Source organism: Myotis myotis, unplaced genomic scaffold (assembly GCF_014108235.1).
Source record: "Myotis myotis isolate mMyoMyo1 unplaced genomic scaffold, mMyoMyo1.p scaffold_m19_p_5, whole genome shotgun sequence".
Lineage (NCBI taxonomy): Eukaryota > Metazoa > Chordata > Mammalia > Chiroptera > Vespertilionidae > Myotis > Myotis myotis.
This window is the reverse complement of record NW_023416357.1, coordinates 25,547,231-25,560,415: the sequence shown is the minus strand read 5'-3', so window position 1 is coordinate 25,560,415 and position 13,185 is coordinate 25,547,231. Positions and strand designations below refer to the sequence as shown.

The window sequence follows — 13,185 nt, the reverse complement described above, 5'->3', positions numbered from 1 at the left end:
TAGTGGAGAGGAGGCCAGGCGCCCCCGCAGTGCTCTGAGCGCAGTGGGGAGTGGGGTGGGGGCAGGGAGAGGGAACCCCTAGGCTGAGCCCTGAGGTAGCGGAAAGGAGGTGGACCGCGCTGTGGCTGAGTGTGGGAGGGCGGAAGGAGGGGACACCCGGGTGGGGCGCGGCCGGTGCCAACCTCCTCCTCCCCCTCCCCGCACTCCTCCCCTCCGCCAGCCCCCGGCCTCCCCTACACACTGCCCGGCCGTCGGGGGGCGGTGCGCGGAGGCCAGGCTGCGCCGCGCGGGGTGAGGAGAGGCGGGCCGAGGGCCCCCGGTCGCACCCGCTCCCTCCCGCGCGGTGGCGGCAGCGGCGGCGTCGGGAGCTGCCCCCAAGGCCACCACCCGGCCCTCGCCCGCACGCCAGCGCCCAACGCGGGGCGCCGAGCTCCGCCCGCGCCGAGGCTCCGGCGCGCAGCTCGGGGCGCGGGCGGCGGCGCGGCCAAGGCGGCGCAGGAGCGGGCAGCGGGCGGCGGCGGGCGAGCGGGCGGCGCAGCCCGGGCCGGGCTCGCTCGGCCGGCGCCCCGCGAGCCGCCCCGATGTGGCAGGAGGCGATGCGGCGCCGCCGCTACCTGCGGGACCGCGCCGAGGCGGTGGCGGCGGCGGCCGCGGGCGGCGGCGGCGACGGCGACGGGCTGCAGCGGTCCCGGGACTGGCTGTATGAGTCCTACTACTGCATGAGCCAGCAGCACCCGCTCATCGTCTTCCTGCTGCTCATCGTCATGGGCGCCTGTGTCGCCCTGCTCGCCGTCTTCTTCGCGCTCCAGCTGGTGAGTGGCTTCCCCCGGGACCTGCCCCGCGCATTCCTGGTCCCGAGAGGAGAGGGACCCAGCCCGCCCAGCCGCCCTTCCCTCTCAGCTCCCTGCCCCTCCTGCCTGCCCGCGGCCGGCCTGGCTCTGGCTAGGGCTGCGGGCACGAGAAAAAGTTTCCTTGGACGGTTCTGCCCAAAATAAAGTTGCCAGGGTGTTCCCCGGGTGGACCGCGGGCGCGTGCGTTTCCCCTCCCCGCGAACCCGCAGGCAAACTCCGCTGCACTCCGCGCCGGGGCTGCTGCCTGCCACCCCCGCTCCGATGCGTCCCTCTCGGAATCAGCCCGCTTCCGGGGCCACTGCCTGCCTCCAGAGCTGCTGTTTCAGTTTGAATTGGTGTCACTTAACTTTGTAAAAAGCCTGCCTTGAGAAAGTGGTTAATAAGGAGGAAAGTGTTTTGTTTTTAAATACATTATCGTACATCTTTGCCTTTAAAACTGTATGTATTTAGTCCCCTAGACAGAAAGGGATGGGGTGTTGACCGGTTGTGACTCTGCATCCTCTGAGCCTGTAAGTATCAGGCGAGCTGCGTTCCCATTTCTAGAGCCTTAGGTAGTTAACTGTGTGCACTAGCGCTTGTTAACGTGGATTTCATTACGAGGAGCACCATGCGGCCCAACGGCTGATGTCAATTTCGCCAATTTGTCTTTTTCAAGCAGAAAGCCTTGGCTCATTCCCTTGAGCAGCGAGGGAAAATCTGTAGATGGCAGTAAACTTCCTGTCACTGATCCTTCTGTTTGTGTGGTTCAAACTTTTGCACCTCCTTCAATATGTTTGTGCTAGGCATCGATTACCCAGAGAGATATTTTGGGGGCAGTGGTTGATCTGGGGATGTCTTCACCAAGTGTTTATATATATACATACAGTATATAGCTTAGGCTATAAATATGCACCACATTTGTGTCCACTGAGCAAAGAAGTAGATGTTTGTGCATGTTTCACCCAGTGTGCAAAATAGCTGTCTTTGGTACTTGGCAGTTTGCTTCTGATATCCTGAGCCAGATGGTGCTCAAACGTTATGCACTGGAAAACTTGCCATCATAGGGTTCTTTCAAATTAGAGTTTTCTTTTTCCCCCTACACACTGGTGAAGGGGTGCTGTCTTCTGCTGAAATCCAGGGAGGTCAAAATTAAAAACAGAGTGTAGGAGAGATCATGATGCCACATATCACAACTGGCTAGTACTTATGGGTAAAGCAGAGAGCAGGGAGCGCCCTTTGATCCTGCGTCCTGGGTGTGGGTTCAAGCAGGTCTCACAGCCTTATAACCAGCACAGCCTCCAGTGCTCCCTGGAGTGGCACCATTATCTCTCTTCACCACTTTTAGGGCCAAAAAGGACTCGGAGAGAGACACCCTCATTGGCAGCCAGCATTTCTAAAAGCATCTCCTTTTTGTTCCAGAACTTTCAGGGAAGAAAACACGTCAGATTTCCTCTGGAAATCTGTTTTGCCAGGACATAGCTGCTGGTGATTCTGTTGAAGCTGTAAGGCAAACCTGTTCTGGCTTGTTCTCTTCCAAGTGGAAAAGGAGGAGCAGGTGATGGCCTATTTATAGCACCGTTAATATATTTAAAGACAACTGGGGAGTTCATACTTCCCCTACACACCCGACATTTTTTTGTCTGTCTGTTTGTTTGTTTTTGCTATGACATAGATCTCTAATTTATTTGACCTCCTTCGTATAGATGTTCCTGAATGGGTCAGTCAGAGATTTGGTGGAGTCGAGCTGAAAGCACCCTTCTCTGACCTCTTGATCTTTGTATTTGTGGTTCTTTACACAATTCCGTCATGTTCAGTTTCAAGTGGTGCAAATGCTTGAGTGGTCTCCTTTTGCAAAGTTTACACAGGCGATTTTACTTTTCCTTAATCAATCAATTATTTTCACACTTTCCTGCCATTCAGCTAAATCATTTTCAGCACAAAATGGGCACTTCCCATGGCATGGCTGTAGCCCAGGCGGACGTCCAGATGGATCCCATTCTTTTGCTGTACCTGGTCCATGGTCTGACTACTGTGTAAATCCTTCGAGGTGACAAACTGCACAGAAACATTCCAGATTTTGAGAGGGTGGTGGGAAGGCTAACTTCAGGTGGGAACTCGGGCTGCAGGCCAAGGGGAAAGTGGGAAACCCTGGAGGAATGCGCACATCTTCTGAAACTGGACCTCAGGAGGGACTGGGATAGTTCTGAGCTCCTAACAGTTTATTTCTCTTTTGCTTTTAGTGATGTCATAAACAGCAGTTTCTCTTTCCAAAAATATGTTCTCCATCCAGATAGTCAAAGATGGTTGGGATAGGACCATTGGAAGATGGGACGGTGTTAACATAGAGCAGTGTTTGCATGGATAGGGTTGAGTTAACTTTTGCAGGCTGATCAGAGCCTGGCTTCTGAGAGATCTATTCAGGAGATCGAAACAGCTGCTTGGGGCTGGCCCAGGTGTCCACCTTCCAGCACTGTACTAGAATAGCTAGGCTGTGATGTAATTCAGGAGTTCAGCAGATCTATTTTTGCTGCCTGAAATCTTGGATAGATTCCTTCTTTCCCATGAATCTGCCTGATTTTGATTTCCATCAGTTCTTGTAGTAGAAAAATCTGGCAGTATTCTTGATGCACATCCATAGATCTGAGAACATTTGGATTGCAAAATGATCTTAGCATCATTCCAGTACACAGTGATTTTTTTTTGCTATATTTAATTGCCTTTGTACAAAGCGGTTGGAAATATCTACTAAAAAGGAAAAAGTAGGCATTGCCTTGATTTTGTATTTCTCTGACATTATTCAGAACCTAGTTTCACTTAAATTCAATCTATGGTCAATCCATGATTCTGCATCATAAAGTTAATCCTCAAAGTATTTTTATTATACTGTAAAAATAAGTTCTGAATTGAAACTTCACCATCTTGCTTAATTATTTGCCACATAAAAAGCTATTAAGTAGGTTTAACTCCATATTTGTTAAGAATTATCTAGACATGAAACAAAGTTAATAGAACCCATGATAGCATGTCTAGAATTTTAATATTCTGTTTAATAACATGAGAATATTTTCCATTGCTTATCATGGAAATTTTTAATGGTAGTACTGGATATGATGAGCAAAATAAACTTTGCCCCTAGCCTTGGAAAACTGGGAATTAATATGACCAAACCTTAAGTAGTCTAAGTCTTATGATGTCACTTTATTTTCTATGGCTGGTTCTTATTATGAAATGTAAGAAAATCCTTTCTCAGAAGTAAATCCTCCCTCTTTTATTATGTCCCGAGTCAGGTAGCTTTTCTCAAAATTTGCCAGTCATTGTTAGGAAAGGTTTAATTTTTTTATTTGTTTGTTTGTCACAATACCAGCTGGCTCTAGCCAGGTTTGTTTTGGCTAAAATTTGTAACTAGAAATAGTCAATATTTCAACTAGAAAGGAAAAATTTTATTCCCATAAGTTTTAAGAGGCCAGATACCGCAATATAATAGATTTCTGGGTGTTTTTTGGTATGATGCTGAAAGCCATATGGGTATACTAGTATACTTTTATGAAATATGTATGTACTTTGAATAAATAATGATTTTCACTGAGAAATGATCTGCTTTCTTCGCTTTTACTGTGATTTAGTGTAAAATCTTTACAATGATAACCATAAGTACTTTTTATTACAAATAAAATTTCCAGTATCTGGTGTTTTTCTAGAGGCTGATAAATCAGTGTTTCTTTTGTCTATACATAGAGAAAGAATCATAATTCTTCCCAAACCTACCAACCAACCAACCCAATCACTGTAGGATGAACTTGGCTTTATTATTGCAGACAACATTTCAGTAGCTTCAGTTGAAGGATGCCAATGGGAAGAAGTCAATCCTTCAGCCCTTTTTTGGGAGGTGGAACACTGGAGAAGGCAGGTAAATATGCCTGTTATCTCCTAAGGAGCAGGAGAGTCTATGCATACTTTCTCTAGTCCCATAATTCTGGGGATGAAGGCAATAGTGCCTGTTCTTAGGGATTGGAGCAGAGGTAGCTAAAGATACCTCTTTTTGAGCATTTATATACATTCAGGAAAATCTTAGTTGACAGGTATTTGTAATTTACAACCAGTAATTCATTAGTTTTTATTTTTACTTTAACTTGTGGTATAAACAAAAGAAAAAGAAAACTGTAATTTTCTGCAGAAAGGTGATTGCAATTTAGAGGGCTAGCAAGAAAGAACTTTGGAAGCATCCTGTGGATATTAAAGTGCATAATTAAAGTACCTTGCTTTCTTCATTTAACAGAGGCAGAAACTGTAATGGTTAAGAGCATCTATCTGCGTGGCATTTTGGCTTTGTCCCTTTCTGTGATCTTGGAGAAATTGTTTAAGCTCTGTATGCCCCAGTTGTCTTGTTTGTAAATGCAATGATACCTGTCTTCTAATGTGATGGTCCAAATTAGTACATGTGAGGCACTTAGAGTAATGTCTGACACAGAATATGCCCCCGGGAACTATTGATCTTAGTGGGTCTTCTGTATCTGCATTTTCCCTATTGCTATGGAAGAACACATAGCCACACAGTGTTAGGGCTAGAGTGGCTCTCACTCTACAGATGAGGAAACTGAGACCAAAAGAAGTGAGCTCATTTCTTCATGGTCATGCCATGGCGGTGGCAGTGATGGCACCAGTGATGATGGCACCGGGTGTAGCACGTTTGACTTTTCCTGGGTGAACTTTTCTAGAGCTCACGGCAGGTCTAGAATGCCCATCTCTGGCCCTGGCACAAAATCAGTTTTCTTGTTGAAATTTCATAATGATGTGGACATCCTCAACCTTCATTCTGTGTAAGGGAGTCATTGTCCATTTTATTCTCTTGATTGTTAAAAAAATCTGGGTAGAGATGCTTCCTCACAATGAACTCACTGAGGTGGGGCATCATTTGTTTTCATTTTGCTGAATGTTCCCAGTGTCTTCCCCATTAAGCAGAGTATCCGTTTGTGGCTTTGCCTCTATTGTCTGAGCAGTCCCTGGCATAAAGACTGCGGCATGTAAAATCCATTTCAATTGAACTGTTTGTGCAACTCACTGATATTTTTAAATCAAACATTCTATTTAAGAGATAACAGCACAGTTAGAGCTGATCTATTGCTCCGTTAAAGGTGTTTCTGGTTGTACAAATTGGTATGTTTGACAGTAACTGTTGGCCAAAGCCAGGTATTTGTATCCAACCTACTGCTACACTCATCCTTTCTAGAACTTGATATTGGCATGGGCACAAGATCAAGTTCTAGAGCTGACACAGTGCAGCCTTGGATGAGCACCCTGTCTGCATTGGTTTCTGCCTCTGACATCTGCAAAGCTTATGAACTATATGGAATCAACCACTACATTACTGTCATCTGACGTGCAGGGTAGTTTTGTAAATCCGTCTCGTCTCCTCAACTAATTGTTAGTTCTTAAGGGAAGAAGTGTAGCACTCCCCATATTTAACACAGCACTAACCATTTCACAGGTGCTTAATTAACACTTGTAATTTATGGTGTAGGTATGTTTTCCCCAGCAGCTGTCTTTTCCAGCGTGTGGCCTACTGATTAAGAGCGCAAAACTTTGCTGATAGATCTGGATCCAAGTCTCAATTTTGCCACTTAATGTGTGTTCCTGACATATTAATGTATCTGCCCTAGCCTCAGCTGCTTCACCTGTGAAATAAAATGAGTAAGATCACTAGGATCAGGGAGCGCTGTTGGGAATTGAGATAGATCATGGAAGCACTTAGCACAGTGATGGACACCTACTGTACCCCCAAAATGTAGGTTATTCTTCTTATATTTGGACCTTGGGGGTTTTCCTGTCAAGGTCTCCTGTAGCTGTATTTCTCATTGAAAACTAATTGGGTTCTAGGATTTTTAAACCTGGGTATGAAAGCACAGGGGATGTGTTTCTATTTATATGATATATGTTGTGCATATAACTGAGTTTTTTTAAAAAAGAGACAGAAGCATAGATTGTTTAATTAAAAGTCACATTTTGACATAATTTAACATTCTGCAGGAGTAAAATTCTTGCCAAGTTGACATTCATATGGATGTTCATATTTTTCAATTTTGTTAATTTTGATGTTATATAAGATATTTACCGTGTGATTCCTCAGTGTCAAACTAGAGAAGTGACACATACCTAGCAGTTCTGGTTTGTACCACCAGGTGCATTTGTGGGGAGAGAAAGGGTTGTTGAATTAGCTCATGTGTTTGGTCCATTTGACCAAATTAAAACTTCACTGATGTTGCTTCAATGCCCTCTTTGTATAAGGACATAATAAAAATCACAAGGAAGGGATCTGAGGAGAGATTCGAATGAAGCCTTCATTAGTCCAACTGTTGCTGGCAATGTTACAAATAATTAATTTTTTTCCTTTGTTTTACTTGGGTTTACACTTTCATTCCCAGGAGTCAGATTTGGGTGACAGAGTGATGGACACAGTAATAGGAGTCTCAGCCTGAAAAACCACTGGGAGCAGCTTTGCCAACCAGTTTTCTGACTTTGCTCAGGGTCCTAGAATGAATGATGATGCCAATACAAGAGAGAAAGAGAATGCAGACCTGGGCCATGACTATGAGGGATACATATGGCCAATTTTATCTTAGAGTCAAACCAAGTCACTTAAAAAGACTTGGTTATTGAAATGGGAATCTTCAATGATTAGCACAATTCAATATGTTATATGAACAATTTATTGCATTTGAAACATCAAATATAAAGTATAATAACTTGTTTTTAGGTCATTGAAGTTCCTGAGATTTCTCAAGATGGTTATTGTTGTCTGAAAGAGACTATAAATAAGTCAAGTCTCTAGGGTCACTGTCCTACAGAAGATAGTGCACCAACACTATTGTAAGCGGACCCCTGACTGCATGATATTCGAATTAGTACCTCTACCTATTTCTACCAACATCCTTTATTGTCTACCAGACACAGTGAAGTTGAGATATTAGAGCTAGGGCCAGCCAGAGATCAAAGATGCTGGCTTCCATTCCTATGTGCTTATCCCCAAAGACCAATGAAGTATTAGTATGTGTGTGTTTTATTTTATTTATTTATTTAGAGAGTGAGTGAGAAAGAGAGAGAGAGAGAGAGAGAGAGAGAGAGAGAGAGAGAGAGAGAGAGAGAGAGAGAGAGAAAGAGAGAGATTTGGTGTTCCATTTATTTATGCATTCATTAATTGATTCTTGCATGTACCCTGACTGGGAATTGAACTGACAACCTTGGCATATTAAGTCTATGCTCCAACCAACTGAGCTGCCTAGCCAGGATTGTATGTGTGTTTTAAATGTCCTGTATTATTTTGTACAGTTATATAAAAATAGAGGGCAAAATAATTAAGATTTAAAGCTACTAGTGACCCATAAACATTATAAGGAACACAACATTTTAGGCTAGTTTATTACTAGGACCAATAAAAAGCTATTGATGTTTAATATTAAGAGACCAAAGAGATCAGGTGAATGCAAATGAAAGAGATAATAAAGAAATGTTAATAGAGTTCAAACATATGGCAGATCTAATGTCTAATTCTTTCCTATCATTGACTTGCAGTTAGTTCAAACATACGTAACATCTGATCTTTGGAATTGGACTTTTAGGTAAACAGAATGGAAGTTATCATTTGATTAATGTGGTTAATTTTTTATTCTTGAGCAAATCCTCATTCATCTCTATCTGGCTCATATATATATTCATGCTGAAATAAACACTCATGAGACCAGTCCAGCCTAGAGTACTTCCAGTAATGTATTTCTGTCTACACGCTGCTCCTATCCCATTCCCCTGCCCACCCTCAGAAGTCAGCTTCATATCACACTTGCTGTTTATTATTCTCTTTTTTTGTTCATTTTATCACACACATATATCATATAAATACATATCACATATGTCCGATATATATGTGGTGTGAGATTGTGATCAAGATCAATTTCCATATTTTTTCTTTGTGGAGAATGAATTTTTATTGATCCATTTTAGTTATTCCTTTTTCCACACCAAATTCCCACATATCAATGGTTTTTTATGGACTATCTATTCTGTTTCATGGCTCAAGTTTTGTCTTGTTTTTTTTTTTTCCCCTTGGTAAAACTGCACACTTGCGCACACAAACACACAGATTATAATTACTAAAGCTTTATGATAAGTATTTATATTAATCAGGGCAAATAACATGCAACTCCTTTAAATGTTTTTTGATTATTCTTTTATTCTTCCATATAAACTTTGCAATCACCTATGTCAATCTCCATATGAGACAACTCTATTGGGATCTTAATAGTATCTATATTGAATATATTGATTCATTGCTGAGAATTTATACTTTATATTGTTTTTCTATCCATGAGCGTGGGCTGTGGGAGGACAGTGACATGCATTGGTTGCTGTTCTAGAGCCTCTACTGCATCCTGGAGGTCATTCTCCCAGTTCCACCGGGTGTTGTCCACAGGCAGGCCTTGTAACTGAGTCTTCAGAAGGTCATTCCTGCCTTCAATCAAGGAAGCTGCTTTAGGATGATGCAGAAAAGGGTAAGACCAGTGAATTCCCATGGTGGTTTGGACAGAAGCATTGTGGACAGGAAAGTTCAATTCAAGTGAGAACCAAGTGTTGTACCTTCCATCATGGAAGAAGTCAATTGTAATCAGCTTGCTAGGGATGGTTGCTGGTTCTCCAGATGACACATGTAAGGGGCTCTGAGTTATGGTGCTTTAATTGCCTCCTTGAAGGTGGCCCTAGTGTGTTCTGCAGAACCAGCTGTAATCCAGAGCTGGATTTTTATTTCCTCAGGCCTAGGCAATTTTCTACAAGGACTAGGTGCAAGTTTAGAAAGAGGAGACAGTGTAGCAGGAGTACAGACTACGTATAATGTGCTCATTTGATTTACTTGTGCCTTCAGACCTATCTGAGCCCTAATACTTTCATTCCACCTCCACTTGTGTATGAGATGCCTCTGTTTATACCCAGCTTTATTGCCTAGAGGGCTACACAACATTCTGTTAAGGACTGACATCTCAGATGGCCTAGGGACTTGGTATCCATGGTCAATATTCAGTCCCTTCTGGGGTTTAGTAACAAGCCAGCTACTGTTTCTCAAATGGAGAATAATTATTTGCAGAATCACTAACAAGTCTTCACAAAGTGCTGGTTTGAGTGAAAAAGTGAGAGCAATCTGTGAAGACAGTCATGGCCAGGCACTCAAATGGGGCTCAATAGAAAGGGCTTTGAGAATCTGTGCTTCTGTGCAGCTATTACTTCTGAGCTTCTGCCATCAAGAGTCCGCTGGGCCTCTGTTCACCAGTGGCAGCATTTGGGTAGAAGAGCAGGATATGGGGCAGGGGCGAGTGAGGGCCAGCTGGAGCCTGCCTGGAGATCTGTGCTTGCCCATATCGGACTGTGAAGACCTTAGGTGAGAACCACACAAATTCCTCATCTGTTCAACTCTAAGAGCCATACAGAGAAAGGGCTTCTGAGAAATGTAACTCCAACCAAAACCAAATTGAGCATAGATAATTCAACTCAACTCTAAAAATCACCAGTTTCCCTCCAAGATCCATTTTTTCTTCAAGTACATGACAAGTGTTGATAGGTATTGTTTTAATTATATTTTTCAAATTTATGTAATGATTTACTTTTCAATCCAAAAGTTAGAGTTGCTCTTTTTATCCAACAAATAAGTGGCAATTTTGATTTATGCATTTGTTATATAAACTTCTAATTTAAAATCACCATGATCCATGAACATGGGTCTCTATGATATCTCTTCTTGGAAAATTCTTGGTACATATTAAAAATATTCCTTGTGCACTTGAGATGAATATTGTTTTTCCTTAGATTAGCTTGGAATTTTGTATTTGTCAATTGGGACAAGCTTGCTAAATTGCGACATTTAAATCTTTTGCATTATTTGCTTTGTTTTGTTTTCTCAACCTATCAATAGTTGGATGGAGATGTTGAACTCTTCTATTCTTGGTACATTAGTTTACTCTCCCTCTTGTTATATACATTTTAGATTTATACATTTTGAGGCTGTTTTATTGGGTTTTTAGATGTTTAAAATTGTTATAATTGCCCAGGAATTGAGCATTTTATTATTTTACTTTATCCTTAATTTTATTTTTCTTTAATGCATATTTTGTAAGATATTAAACTAGCATATTTTGATCTTTTTATTTTCAATCTTTCTGTGTCTTTTTAAAAAATATTTTTATTGATTTCAGAGAGGAAGGGAAAGGGATAGAGAGATAGAAACACAAGGATGAGATACAGTCATTGATCAGCTAGCTACCTTCTGCCTACCCTGCACTGGGAATGGAGCCTGCAACCTGGGCATGCATGTCTGGGAATCAACCATGACCTCCAGGTTCATAGGTTGACGCTCAACCATTGAGCCATGCCAGCAGGGCATGTGTCTTTTTGCTTAATTCTTTCTGTTCTAAATAGCACATAGTTGGGCTTTGTTTTATAATCCAGGTTTGGAAGGTAGGGGAAGGTGGGGGAGGGTGGGGGTAAGGGGGAAAGATCAACCAAAGGACTTGTATGCATGCATATAAGCCTAACCAATGGACACAGACACCAGGGGGGTGAGGGCATTGAGTTGGGGGGGGGGTGGAGGGGCAATAGGGAGATAAGGATACATATGTAATACCTTAATCAATAAAGAAAAATAATATATATATATATTTTAAAAAGGAATCTGCCTTTTAATTGGCAAGTTCAAACTACTTATTTCATTGTGATAATTGATAAATTTGCATTTGTTTGTACCATTTTACTTCTTTGATATCTATTTGTCCCAATTCTTTCTTCTCCTTACTCTTTTATTGCTGTTTTGTTTGGCTTGATTTTGTTTACTTCTTTCTCTCTCTCATTTTTTTTTCTCTGATCATTTGGGATTTATATATTTCATTTGTATTCTTTTGGTGGTCACCCTTGAAATTTTATCATAACAAAAATTAAAAGTTGGTCACTTTTGACACCTAGTTCATTAAATGACTTTGAAACACTTTATCTGTATTTTTATTTTCCTGATTTATTATTGTTATTGTTAAATATTTTAATTTTGTTTTTTTAAGCTTAGAAATTAGACACTTATTATTATTCTTTCAGATAGACAGTGTGTGTTTGGCTGTACCAAAGTGTTTACCACTATATTTGTTCACTTTCATCTTTCATACCACATGGTCTTTTTAGAATTACTTAAATTTCTTAAAAGTTCTTTTAGAGAAGATTTCTTTTTGAGAAATTTTATTTTTCAATTACAGTTGACATTCAATATTATTTTATATTCATTTCAGGTGTACAGCATAGTGGCCAAACAATTATATAATTTTAAAAATGATCCCCCCAGTATTTGCAGTACCCACCTGGCACCATACATAGTTATTACAATATAACTAACTATATTCCCCATGCTGTACTTTACCTCACCGTGACTATTTTGTAACTACCAATTTGTATTTCTTAATCTACTCACATTTTTCACTCAGTCCTCCAAACCCCCGCCCCTCTGGGAACTATCAGTCTTGTTTTCTGTATCTGTGGGTTTGTTTTAATTTTGTTTGTTCATTAATTTTGTTCTTTAGATTCCACATATAAGTGAAACCATATGGTATTTGTCTTTCTGTCTGTCTTATTTCACTTAGCATAATACCCTGTCAGTCCATCCATGCTGTTGCAAATGATAAGATTTTATTCTTTTTCTTTGGCTCAGTAATATTTTGTTGTATATATGTATCACAGCTTTTTTATTCACTTGTCTATTGATGGGCACTTGGATTGTTTCTATAGCTTGATTATCTACACTAATAAAAGGGTAATATGCTAATTTGGGTGGACATCTTCCAGACGTCCTTCTAGACAAAGCCGCAGCGGCTGTCTGAGGCTCAGGCAAGTTGCGTATGGCAGATAGCAGATGGCAGCTGCTGCTGCGAGGGCCGGCCCGAGGCTCATATAAGCCATGGTGGCTGCGAGGGCCAAGGCTCAGGCAGCTGCAGTGGCTGGCAGTGGCAGCAGCAGAAGTGTGATAGGGGTGTAGCCTTCCCTTGATCAGTAATGTGGTCGCCTTCCACAGAGGGAGGCCAGACTGCAGCTTAGGGAGCTCCTGTGGGGAGCGAGCCTAAGCCATCAGTAGGACATCCCATGAGGGCTCTTGGACTGTGAGAGGTGTCAGGCTGGACTGAGGGATACCCCACTCCCAGTGCACGAATTTCCATGCACCGGACCTCTAATTATAAATAATGCTGCAAAGAACATAATAGGAGTGCATATATCATTTTGAAATAGTATTTTGGGTTTCTTCAGATATATACACAGAAGTGGAATTGCTGGAGTACAGGTACTTCTG

General features: G+C 41.9%; 1 protein-coding gene across 9 annotated transcripts in view; it reads left to right on the top strand.

Moving 5' to 3' along the window:
- The first annotated feature begins 226 nt into the window (after positions 1 to 226).
- Positions 227 to 13,185, top strand: part of ADCY2 (adenylate cyclase 2) — a 283,437-nt gene continuing 270,478 nt past the window's right edge. For 4 of the 9 annotated variants that reach the window (XM_036309127.1, XM_036309128.1, XM_036309125.1 and 1 more), the window contains exon 1: positions 229 to 812. In XM_036309127.1, the coding sequence (XP_036165020.1) occupies positions 582 to 812 (231 nt within the window). In that variant the 5' untranslated portion in view covers positions 229 to 581. Of the gene's footprint in view, positions 813 to 13,185 lie in introns of all 9 variants that reach the window. The other 5 variants (XM_036309130.1, XM_036309126.1, XM_036309124.1 and 2 more) reach the window with 4 other exon arrangements.